At 45.3% G+C, this 13,065-nt stretch overlaps 1 protein-coding gene across 1 annotated transcript; it reads left to right on the plus strand.

Annotated features, from left to right (window-relative positions):
- Nucleotides 1-3,819: 3,819 nt before the first annotated feature.
- On the plus strand, nucleotides 3,820-11,568 carry LOC130291421 (uncharacterized). Its single transcript, XM_056540168.1, has 3 exons — nucleotides 3,820-3,871; nucleotides 6,440-6,649; nucleotides 11,399-11,568. Exons 1-3 carry the CDS (start codon nucleotides 3,820-3,822, stop codon nucleotides 11,566-11,568), a joined length of 432 nt encoding a protein of 143 aa, XP_056396143.1.
- The last annotated feature ends 1,497 nt before the right edge of the window (nucleotides 11,569-13,065 follow it).

Below are 13,065 nucleotides of genomic sequence, written 5' to 3' on the forward strand. Positions count from 1 at the left end.
TTGATGACTTATCCTGCGTAAATTAGTTCAGCTTTCCGGTGCTCCGATGGGCTGGAAAAGGTGGATACATTCCTAGGAAAGAGTCTCCTAGGACTGTATCCACCTTTTCCAGCCCACGGGAGCACCTGAAAGCTGAACTAATTTACGCAGGAAAAGTCCAACTGCCGAGCCGAGAAGTTCGTGACTAATCGAATTTACTGTAAGTTCGCTCATCTCTAATTACAATATCATCCTACTGTATATACTTATAGACGGTGAAAGGGTAAAAGTGCAACAGTAATTATAATAGGATTATAATTATTTGCCACATAAAAATAAGTTATGCAAGAAGTAGGGGTAAATATATGAAAAAACAATGAATTAAAAATAAAAGGTGAGATTTATCAAAACCTCTCGAGGAAAAGTAGCTAAGTGATGTTTTCTGGACAATAAGGGTGCGTTCACAACCATGGGCAGTGCTTGGGTAACCCACTCACACCTGTACCACCAATTCTACAGCCCCCCCCCCCCTCACACCTGTACCACAAATTCTACAGCCCCCCCCCCCCCTCACACCTGTTGCTCCAGTGCTTTGGCCCCCACTCACTTGATGCGACAGTGATTTGTCTGCCACTCACACCAGTGCTTTACCCTCCCACTCACATGTTGCGCCAGTTCTTTGCCCCCACTCACACATTTTGCACTCACATTTGTTGCGCCAGAGCTTTGTCCCTTGTTCAACTGATGCGCCAGTGCTTTGCCCCCACTCACACCTGTAGCACCTGTCCTTAGGCCTCCCATTCACACCTGTTGCGCCAGAGCTTTGCCCCCACCCTAACCCTAATCCACCCCACACACAATCCCCCCCACACACAATCTCCCCCAACCACACACACACACACACAATCTCCCCCCCAACCACACACACACACACAATCTCCCCCCCAACCACACACACAATCTCTCCCTCCCCCCCAACCACACACACAATCTCTCCCCCCCCCCAACCACACACACACACAATCTCTCTCCTCCCCCCCCAACCACACACACACAATCTCTCCCCCCCCCCCCAACCACACACACACAATCTCTCTCCCCCCCCCAACCACACACACACAATCTCTCCCCCCCCCCCAACCACACACACAATCTCTCCCCCCCCCAACCACACACACAATCTCTCCCCCCCCCAACCACACACACACAATCTCTCCCCCCCAACCACACACACAATCTCTCTCCCCCCCCAACCACACACACACAATCTCTCCCCCCAAACCACACACACAATCTCTCCCCCCCCCAACCACACACACAATCTCCCCCCCCCCCAACCACACACACAATCTCCCCCCCCCCAACCACACACACAATCTCCCCCCCCCCCAACCACACACACAATCTCCCCCCCCCAACCACACACACAATCTCCCCCCCCCCCAACCACACACAATCTCCCCCCCCCCAACCACACACAATCTCCCCCCCCCCCCCAACCACACACACACAATCTCCCCCCCCCCCCAACCACACACACACAATCTCCCCCCCCCCCAACCACACACACACAATCTCCCCCCCCCCCCCAACCACACACACACAATCTCCCCCCCCCAACCACACACACAATCTCCCCCCCCCCCCCAACCACACACACACAATCTCCCCCCCCAACCACACACACAATCCCCCCCTCTGACTACACACAATCCCCCCCTCTGACTACACACACAATCCCCCCCTCTGACTACACACAATCCCCCCCCCCCTGACCACACACACAATCTCCCCCCCCCCTCTGACCACACACACAATCTCCCCCCCCCCCCCCTCTGACCACACACACAATCTCCCCCCCCCCCCCTCTGACCACACACACAATCCCCCCCCCCCCCCCCACACAGACACTGAGAGAGAGATATAGATATAGATTATATATCTCTATATATCTCTCTCTAAAATCAGTGTTTACCAACCAGGGTGCCTCCAGCTTTTGCAAGACTGCAACTCCCAGCATGCCCCATTGCAGCTTTGCAACAGCTGGAGGCACCCTGGTAACCCCCTCCACACACACCAACCAAACAGCAGCCAAAACGCCCCCTCCCAAACCCCATATCACCTGTTATGTATTATGTAGAACCCACAGCTGTCTGTCCGCCATAGTGGGCCGCCGCTGACTTCGGGTGCTCACAGACGGACCTGCGCTGTGCTGATTCCCGATCTCGGCCGCTCCACTCCATGACCGAGCAATGCTCTGCTGTGCTATGTATAACCCAGTGGATACAACAAAATGGTGATCCACTGTTATACCTAACACCACCACTACCAGTTGCACGTAGAGGTGGGAAATTATGACGTCAAAGCAATGGCGGCTGCTCCAGCCCCTTTTTGTAGCAGCCAGGTTACGAGGTTGTAAAAAAAACCTTGTTTCTCGGCAGAGCTCCCCCTAGTGTCCAAAACCAGAATATATGGAAAATTAAAATTACATTTTTCATATTTTCTGATGGACAAAAGTGAAAAAAATGTACACTGTTTTTGAAGATGAGAATGTGTTACAAACTTGTATTAATAATTTATTTTTTTAACACGTTCCCTTTAAGGTGAAAATGGGCTTGGTCCTTAAGGGGTTAAAAGAGCCCTGAGACACAATGCCCTCCATGAGTTAAACGGAAGAACAAAACATTTAATCTTTGACACTTTAATATGATTTGCATAATAATTTGGAACAGGATGTAGTTAGTATCAGACAGTGGGCGCAGTTCTCCATGACCCCAAACCATTCCTTCCTAAACCAGTTTGAGGCCCTTGTTTACCTCCCCTGATCTCCCGCTGCCTCTCTGGTGTGGCCGAAGTCCCTAATATCAGTAATCGGTCATCTCGATCCGCGATGTGCTGGACTAAAGCACCAGGCAGACAACGCACTGTTCGATGATCCCGGTCTTTGCGACAGATTGCCCTGTCTGTTCCCCTAATGGAGTCCCTCACTACCAGTACCTGTCCGGTCTGCCCTGCTCATGTCCTTGTGAACACTTCACTGTTAGTGAGAACATGCTCCCCTGCAAGTATTTTTAATTTTTTGTGTCAAACGTCCCTTACATTTTCATATTACAGAGCAAGGGATCCTGCTTAGTTTTTTAAAACAAGATTCAAATACTAAAAATTTTGTAATCTCTCACTACGTCCTCGTTTAGTTCACAAAAGTTTTCAAAATTATCTGATAACCTATTCTGCTCCTCCTCCTGACTACTAGACATCGAGGAATCCTCAGGCTCTTCCTCACATTCTGTAGGATGGAATGACGTGTCCTCGACCTCAATGGATGTTGATGGTGGTTTCTGCATCTTCTATTTCAACAGGATTGTCTTAATCACATGTCCGAATTGGTGAAAGTTGACCCACCATTTCTGACAACTCTGGTAGAACACTGGCAGTGGGTTGTGGGTCTAAATCAAAATCTAATGGGGAAACTTTCTTCTTTAAATTCTGTAAAATTATGTTCTTTAATTATTTTTATTTTTTTCTCTTGAACTAGGCACAGAATAATTTTTAGATGGTGTTGAAGTAATGGGTTGAAAAGAAGTACTAGTCTGTATTTCTTCTAAATCTGTAATTTTAGATTGCTCCAGTGTCTAACTAGTGTTGAGCGGCATAGGCCATATTTGAATTTGCGATATTTCGCAAATATATGGATTAATATTCGTCGTAAATTCGCATATTGGCAATAGTCGCAGCCTTTTTTTCTATGCGGCATAAAATTTGCATGCGCAAAAATATTCGACTGCGCAATAAATTCACATGCGCAATATCGCGTGATTTGCGCAGTGACTGGAGCTGAAAATGCTTGGGAGCAATTTCATAAGGAAGGAGGAAAGAACACTCATCGGTGTAAGTATGTTCGCATTATTCATTACACTTCACATGCACAGTGCACCAATCAGTAATAAGTCTTTGAAGGGGAAATATTAGATTTACAGTGACATAATTAATTCTGGGTACATAGTGGCATCATTAATTCTGGGGGCACAGCGGCATAGTTGATTCTGGGGAAACAGCAGCATCATTAATTCTGGGGGCATAGTGGCATTAAGAATTCAGGGTGCACAGTGGCATCAAGAATTCTTTGGGGCACAGAGGTACAATTGGTCAGTACAGGGCACAGTGTTTGTCAAAGATGTATTTGGGGGCATAGCGTGTGGCAGTAATATTGCATGGGAATAGTGTGTGGCAGTAATATACCAGGGGCCCAGTGTGTGGCAGTATTATATTCAGGGTGTGTAGTATTTGGCAGTATTATATTTAGGGGCCCAGTGTACGGTAGTATTATATTCAGAGGGTACAGTGTGTGGTAGTATTATATTCAGAGGTACAGTGTGGGGCAGTATTCAGAGGGTACAGTGTGTGACGGTATTATATTTAGGGGCCCAGTGTGCGGAAGTATTATATTCAGAGGGTACAGTGTGTGGCAGTATTCAGGTCCACACTTCAGTTGCTCGTTTGCTCTTTCCTTCATGGCACTGAGGTCGCTAGGTGTGAACCAGGCCTTAGCACTCACCTTGGACCTTTACCGGATGGCAGATCTAAATATGCAGACCCTAACTAAAAATAGTTGAGTACCCTGGATCCATAGACTGTGTGTGTGTGTGAGGGGTATATAGAGTGAGGCAGGAAAATGGATGTGCCATGTAAATGCGAGAGATTTTTATGCTGTCCATACGTACATGCCACAGACTTAGTGCTGTGATGAACAAATACTTTTAGAGTGTGATAATTAATATACCTGTATCTTCATCCTGCAGCACTAACTCCAAAGAGGATATGATCAAGCCCGGTCCCAGGCGGACAAGAAGAGGATAGTCCTCGGGGTCCAGGGGGAGCTGCCGGCCAGCGGGAGGAGGCATACAGAACTGGCCATTGTGAAAAAATGGTCCCATCTGAAGAGACGGAATATGGATCTGATCTCTAAGATCAGGGACTGGAGGTGGCCTGGTACAATGCTTGCATTACAAAGTGTTGGTGGGAGAAACAAATGTAATTGTGGTGACCACGAGGTGTTGCAGTGGATGTAGCAGGGTCTGGTGGTATAAACCCGGGGTCTGGTGGTATTAACCCGGGGGCAAGATCTTGTTTACCCCTTAGTGTTCGTGACGCCAGGATGTAGTTTTTTTTCGATTATAGGGACTGCTGACAACCAGCCCAAAAAACTGCATGCAATGAATGAATGTCCACATCAAGGGTTTTGAAGTAACTGGAACTTTTACTTACAATATGCAGTAAACAGTCTTTACAATAATGCAGTTTCCTCAGAGGCAACCGGGACACAGGATACCTCGCAGGCTTGCTTGGATTTGTAGTTATTGGTAAAATCTGGCAGGCCACTGCTACTAACATGTTCTTTAGCTGAGTAGTAGTCACTTGATTTGTAGAGATATTTGTAACTCGCGGTTTAGAAGTGGCTGCTGGTCTTTAGGCTTTGGCCTAGATGAGATGAATTTGCAGTATACAGGACATAGTTAGCTCTCTTGAGACCTGCACCTAAAGAAAGCACAGAGACTACAGCCCATTATACACTAGGGGGCTGGACTAAAGCCCATTGTTTGCTAGTTGCCTGCGGTACCTGTGCCCATGGAACTCTGGGTATGTCACATGACTGCAGGTCACATGACTAGAGATGAGCGAACTTACAGTAAATTCGATTCGTCACGAACTTCGCGGCTCGGCAGTTGATGACTTTCCTGCATAAATTAGTTCAGCTTTCCTGTGCTCCGGTGGGCTGGAAAAGGTGGATACAGTCATAGGAGACTCTTTCCTAGTAATGTATCCACCTTTTCCAGCCCACCGGAGCACCTGAAAGCTGAACTAATTTACGCAGGAAAAGTCATCAACTGCCGAGCCGAGAAGTTTGTGACGAATCGAATTTACTGTAAGTTCGCTCATCTCTAAACATGACCAACACTTTATACGCATTTGTACAACTTTATACATGCAAACAATAAATGCACATAATGGATATATATTGCATCCACATAAGCTAACATGGGGGAACCCTGCAGGAGAGCCCTGTGGACCTAAGGGACTCTTCATGAGGGGACTTAAGGATGGTACAGAACTAGGTTCTGTACCAGGACACCACATAATGTATATATACAGTTCTGAAAATAAGTATTTTATCCCTTTACAAATGATTACTTAGTACACATTTTGTGATGAAAGGTGAAAAAAATTATTTTTTAAGACATTTTTTGCCAGAATTTTCCCACTGTCCTGAAATGCAATATTTGACAAGCAAACAATCTCACAATGGCTATAAGTAAAAGCGTTTAAAATTTACTACCGTATAAAGTGATCCATGTCCAATTTTATAAATAGGTGGAAAATGGCCCGGTCATTAAGGGGCTAATTTGCATTGGTTATGAGTTGTAAGCTGTTTGTCTACATTCTCAACATTGTGTGATTACAGGAGCTCCACTACCCTCCACTAGGAGCAGGAGGAGAGAAGCTGAGGAGGAGGATGATGGTGAGGTGGCAGGGCCATCACATCCATCACGACCACCAGCGTCACCACCGGAAGTGGGAGATGAGGTGCAAGTTGAGGGGGAAGAGGAGCTGCATTCCCCACCCCCAGCTCCTGAAGAGGAGGAGGAGGAAGTTCCCTACTGCCCCCAGGAGGGTAAATATGTAAACACAACATTATAACTTTTTATATACATAAGATGTACAGAAAAAATGGCCAACAATGAAGGGAAAAACCACACAATACAGTAATTCAATAACACGACACTAATTCATTCATCTACATAAAACAATTACAGAAATAAATCACATTATACTCTACATAGCTATCACAAACTAACTAAATAACATTAAAGTATAGTAAACTAACACTTTGCTCTGGCTGAGTCTAACTGAATCTTTGGTTTGTATTCTAAAGTGTTGTATTCTTAAGTGTGAACATCTGAGAAGTTTTATACGCAGAAGTTTTATAAGCAGAAGTTGTAAGCAGGACCCACTGTAACTGTAAGTATTACACTCCCTTGATAAAAGTAGTTTTTCTTAATAGTTAACAGCTGTTTGTCACCAAGGATATGGACAGCAGGATTGGAGGTTTTCTTCAGTGCACATTGTGCCACATGTATACATCTCTGGAGCAGCAGCTTCAGGGTGAATACCGCTGTGACAAATGTCAGCATGTTGCCCACCTGGAAGCTCGTATTAGAGATCTAGAGGAGCAAAATGCAACATTGAGGGCGATTGACAATCTTACAGAGCAAGCAGTTAGTGGGGTAGAAATGGAGGTTGGAGAAACTAGCCAGGAGGCCCAAGTAGGGAGCTGGGTTAATGTAGTTAGAGGGACTGGAAAGGGGGCAAGGAAAAGGAAGGTCACTTCTGCTTCTGATCTCCCAAGTAAAATTGCCAAGTTGGGCGATGATGCGAGGGCCTCAGTATCAGAGATGGCAACCCTAGTGGATACTGGTCTCCCTAACAGCCGGGGGAACAGCTCAACTAGTAGTGTGGGGGATGGTAACGCAGGTAGGCCAAGACAGTTAGTTGTGGTAGGGGATTCTATAATCAGGAAGACTGGTTTGCGGTCTCCCTGGTGCCAGGGTTCGGCATGTGGTGGAAAGGGTGGACAAATTACTAGGGGGGCTAGGGATGACCCAGCTGTCGTGGTCCATGTGGGAACAAACGACAGAATACATGGTAGGTGGAGGTCCTTGAAGAATAAAGGAACTAGGTGCCAAGCTGAAGGGAAGGACCTCTAAGGTTGTGTTCTCTGGAATACTTCCTGTGCCATGCGCATCGCAGGAAAGACAGCAGGAGCTTAGGGAGTTAAATGCATGGCTTAAGTTGTGGTGTAAGGGGGGAAGGGTTTAGGTTTTTAGAGCACTGGGCTGACTGGGGTACAAACTCTATTCTACGGATAATTTGCACCTGAATGGAAGGGGGTCCGCTGTGCTGGGGGGGAGAATCCTGGAAGGGGTGGCAGAGAATTTAAACTCGGTGAGTGGGTGGAGGATAATAAAGCAAAGAAAGCAGACAGTGGGATGGATAGGTTAGAGAGGGGTCAGGACATAATGGTGGGTGGAGAGGAGAACTGTGGGGGGAGGTTAAGAGCAGTGGATAAGGAGATCCATGGGTTACAAACCAGCCGTAGAAATGTAGCCCGAAGAATTGTAATCCCAATAATTAAAAAAATTCCATTAGACTCAATAACTACAATAAGCCCCATTAACTCAAAAAATCCCATTAGCCCCCAATAACTTAAATAGTACAATTAGCCCTTATAACTCAAAAAATAACACTAACCCCAATAACTCTGAAAATCCCATTAGTGAGACTATATGTGTAAAACTTAATGGAAATGTAAAGTGTATGTTCACAAATGTCAGCCTAGCAAGTAAAATGGGGGAGCTTGAGGCCTTGATACTGGAGGAACATATTGATATAGTTGGGGTCACTGAGACATGGCTGGACTCCTCACATGACTGGGCTGTCAATCTGCAGGGGTTTACATTGTTTCGCAAGGATAGAATGAACAGAAAAGGTGGTGGAGTCTGTCTGTATGTAAGAAGTGGTATGAAAGTCAATGTGAACGATGCCATAGTGTGTGATGATTCTGAAGATTTGTAATTCTACCCACAATGATTCCACAAGGAGGGAAATATTGAAAAAATAGTATTTGGTGTAATCTACAGACCCCCTAATATCATTGAAGAGATAGAAGGTCGGCTGTATAAACAAATAGAGAGGGCCGCCCGGGCAGGTAAAGGGGTAATAATGGGAGATTTTAACTATCCAGATATAGATTGGGGGCCGGGGGCTGGCTAAAACTACAAAGGGGCGACAATTCCTAAATTTATTGCAGGATAATTTTCTGGCCCAGTTTGTGGAGGACCCAACAAGAAGTGATGCCTTGTTGGATCTGATCATTTCCAACAACGCAGAGCTGGTTGGTAATGTAACTGTGCGGGAAAACCTTGGTAATAGCGACCACAATATAGTTACTTTTGACTTAAAATGTAGAAAACAAAGACAGACGGGGAAGGCAAAAACATATAACTTTAAAAAGGCAAATTTCCCTGGGCTGAGAGCTGCACTACAGGACATAGACTGGGGGGAGGTGTTGTCAAATACTGATACAGAAGGGAAATGGGACATCTTTAAATCAACTCTAAATAACTATACAGCTAAATATATACCAAAGGGGAACAAATATAAACGATTTAACATAATTTGTCAGCCATGTAGGATTTAGTTTTAAAGAGCAATAAACAACAAAAAAATTGCCTTCAAAAAATACAAATCTGATGGGTCAGCTATAACATTTAAACAGTACAAAGAGCTTAATAAAATCTGTAAAACGGTAATAAAAACAGCAAAATTTCTAAACGAGAGACAGGTGGCCAAAGAAAGCAAAACTAATCCTAAATATTTTTTTAGATATATAAATACTAAAAAACCAAGGACAGAGCATGTAGGACCCCTTAATAATAAGGGGGAGGTTGTCACAGGCGATCAAGAGAAGGCGGAGCTACTGAATGGGTTCTTTAGTTCTGTATACACTATGGAAAAAGGAGCTGACATTGGCCAGGTCAGTGCTGGTAACACATCATATAATGTACTGAACTGGCTTAATGTAGAGATGGTACAAGGTAAGTAAAGTAAATGTAAGCAAATCTCCAGGGCCGGATGGACTACACCCAAGAGTTCTTAGAGAGGTAAGTTCAGTAATATCTGTACCCTTGTTCATGATATTTAGAGATTCTCTTGTGTCTGGTATTGTGCCAAGGGACTGGCGCAAGGATAAAGTGGTACCAATCTTCAAGAAGGGCTCTAGGTCTTCGCCAGGCAATTATAGAACGGTAAGTCGAACGTGCATTGGGGGTAAATTGTTTGAAGGACTTATAAGGGATTACATACAGGAATACATACGGGATAATTGTATTATAAGTGATAGCCAGCATGGGTTTACTAGGGATAGAAGTTGTCAAACCAATCTAATTTGCTTTTATGAAGAGGTGAGTAGAAGCCTTGACAGAGGAATGGCTGTGTATATAGAGGGGGGCTGTGTATATAGAGGGGGGCTGTGTATATAGAGGGGGGCTCTGTATACAGAGGAATGGCTGTAGATATAGTGTTTCTGGATTTTGCCAAAGCGTTTGATACTGTCCCTCACAGACGTCTGACAGGTAAGTTAAGGTCTTTGGGCTTGGAAACTTTAGTTTGTAACTGGATTGAACACTGGCTCATGGATCGTACCCAGAGAGTGGTGGTCAATGATTCGTACTCTGATTGGTCCCCGGTTATTAGTGGTGTACCCCAAGGTTCAGTACTGGGCCCGCTGTTGTTTAATTTATTTATCAATGATATAGAGGATGGTATTAACAGCTCTGTTTCTATCTTTGCAGATGACACCAAGCTTTGTAGCACAGTAGAGTCTATAGAGGATGTGTATAGGTTACAAGATTACTTGGATAGACTAAGTGTCTGGGCATCCACTTGGCAAATGAGGTTCAATGTGGATAAATGTAAAGTTATGCATCTGGGTACTAATAACCTGCATGCGTTGTATGTCTTAGGGGGGATTAAACTGGCAGAGTCACTGGTAGAGAAGGATCTGGGTGTACTTGTAGATCACAGACTACAGAATAGCATGCAATGTCAGGCTGCTGCTTCCAAAGCCGGCAGGATATTGTCATGTATCAAAAGAGGCATGGACTCAAGGGACAGGGACATAATACTCCTCCTTTATAAAGCATTGGTACGGCCTCACCTGGAATATGCTGTTCAGTTTTGGTCGCCTGTTCATAAAAGGGACACTGCGGAGCTGGAAAGGGTGCAGAGACGTGCGACTAAACTAATATGGTGCATGGAACATCTTAGCTATGAGGAGCGATTAAAGGAGTTACAATTGTTTAGTCTTATATACGTTTATCATATCCCCCCCCCCCCCCCCCCTTAAACGTCTCTTAAGTATATAAATGGCCCATACAAAAAATATGGAGAAAAACTGTTCCAGGTTACCCCCCCCCCCCAAATGCCACATCCTGATTACACCTGAATTAGGCATTAAGAGCAGGTGAATAGGTCTTTTAGTGCTCACACTAACTGGCCTCTATTAGCTTTGACGTAATATACGCCAGTACAGTAACAACATAAAGTCTACTCTCTCTCTCTCTTCTGTCCCTGTCGATCTGCCTGCCTGCAATGATGTGGGCTTCAGGTAATTTGATTCACCGCAGTAAAGATCTTTCTCTGGAAATTCCAACCAAATTCTGATTTTGTTAATGGTATTTATGAAGATTGTATAGTTGGTTAGTGTTAGTTCAGTAGATTTTAATGTTATGTATTGTCAGTGCTTTTACAAATATTCTACACAATTACATCTTACTCTTCTTTTTTTTTTTTATCCTAACAGTCATCTCAGAATTAGGACTTGAGAGAAAGCGGCTGCAGGGGGAAACCAATGCTGAGATTCAGTATATGAAGAAGAGGATGGAAAAATTCGAGAGGAAACAAAAACAAAGGGTCCAGAAGCTGATGGACCTCCAAAAAAAAGTTGTTGCCTTAGTGCATGTTTTTTTTTAACATAATATACATTGTATACGTTTGTTATAAATAGTTATTTAGTTAAAACGTGTGCGTGAATTTATCTTTTTATCAATAAAAAAAGCATCGCTAGATATATAAAGAAAATCATTTACATAATAGATATATTTAAATAAATTCATCAATAAACTAATAAATGAATAAATTAATTAATGATTAAAACAGAAATAAATTCATCAACAAATTTAATAAAGAAATTCATCCATGATTACAAAAATAAAGAAATTCATAGATAAATATAAAAAATATATATTACACATAAATAAAGAAATACAATAAATAGTTAAATAAAAAAAAAAAACGGTATTATTGGACAGAGAACGAAGAAGAGGGATTGACAAGGGACCCTTCAGCGCCCAGAACCGACGGCAGGGGCCAAGAAGTCGCCGTCGATCCAGGACCCTGTCAACGGAGTATGTGGACAGACGGGTCCGCTTGTCTGACCACCCCACCTGCTGCACTGATTATCCACTCAGACCGTACGCTGGAGGGGGTGGTGCATGACAGTAACTCCAGCGCATACTGAGCAAGCTCGCGGCAGGTGTCTATTGGGTCGTCAGTGCTCATGCTATCGGAACCACCAAAGGACCCCATGTAGTCTACCACCATGCGGGCCAGCCGCTGGTGGTGACTGCTACTGCTGCTACTGGGTTGCGCAGGCTGGTAGAACAGCCTCATCTCCCCCAGGTCACCTGCTTGGCTGGAGCTGCTGGGTCCAGCCACCTGATGGGCGGGGAGAACTGGAGGTAGAGGAGTTGCCCGCTCCAACCAGCTGATGAGACAGGACTGCAGTTCATGCATCCGGTCTGGCCTCCGGCAAGCTGGCATAAACTGCTCCAGTCTACCCTTGCAGTGGGGGTCTAAAAGGGTGGCCAACCAATAATCCTCCCTCTCATTAATGGCAATGATCCGGGGGTCCCTTTTGAGGCATCGCAGCATATGGGCAGCCATGGGGAAGAGGACAGTCCCCTGTGACTCTTCATGACTGCCCATAACCTCTTGGTCCTCCTGCTGCTGTCGCTGCTGCTCCCGTTTGGAACTGCCCCCACCCCTGGACTAACGGTGCCCCAAACACCGGCTCTCCCTCCTGACCAGTCCCAGACTCCTGGGCATCCACAGACTTTTCCTCCTCATCCTGGGCCTGGTCTTGGTGGAGCAGTGTTGCCTGCTCCTGCTCCACCAAGGCACTCTTCCCAGCCTCGAGCAGTGCCCTCTAGTGACCTGTCCAGCAGGAACACTATGAGCACGTCATTGAGGCCGACATGCTCTCTGCTGACCATCTTGGTCGCCTGCTCGAGTGGGGCCAACACATGGCAGACCTACTGTATCTGCCCCCAATCCGCATTACTGATGTATGGGAATTGGTGTGATGGCCCTTGAGTTCCTCCTTCAAGCAGGTACTCCCTCACCACCCGTCGCTGCTCCCACAACCTCTCCAGCATGTGGAGGGTGGAGTTCCACCGCATCACGCTGTCA

This window comes from Hyla sarda, chromosome 1 (assembly GCF_029499605.1).
Source record: "Hyla sarda isolate aHylSar1 chromosome 1, aHylSar1.hap1, whole genome shotgun sequence".
In the NCBI taxonomy this organism is placed as follows: domain Eukaryota; kingdom Metazoa; phylum Chordata; class Amphibia; order Anura; family Hylidae; genus Hyla; species Hyla sarda.

Bases quoted from the DNA above. Each gene is read 5' to 3' on its own strand.
- LOC130291421 (XM_056540168.1), top strand. From the start codon at position 3,820: ATGCTTGGGAGCAATTTCATAAGGAAGGAGGAAAGAACACTCATCGGT. The intron at 3,872-6,439 runs GTATGTTCGCAT...GTGTGATTACAG, and splicing joins AAGAACACTCATCGGTGTAA to GAGCTCCACTACCCTCCACT. The intron at 6,650-11,398 runs GTAAATATGTAA...TTATCCTAACAG, and splicing joins TCCCTACTGCCCCCAGGAGG to TCATCTCAGAATTAGGACTT.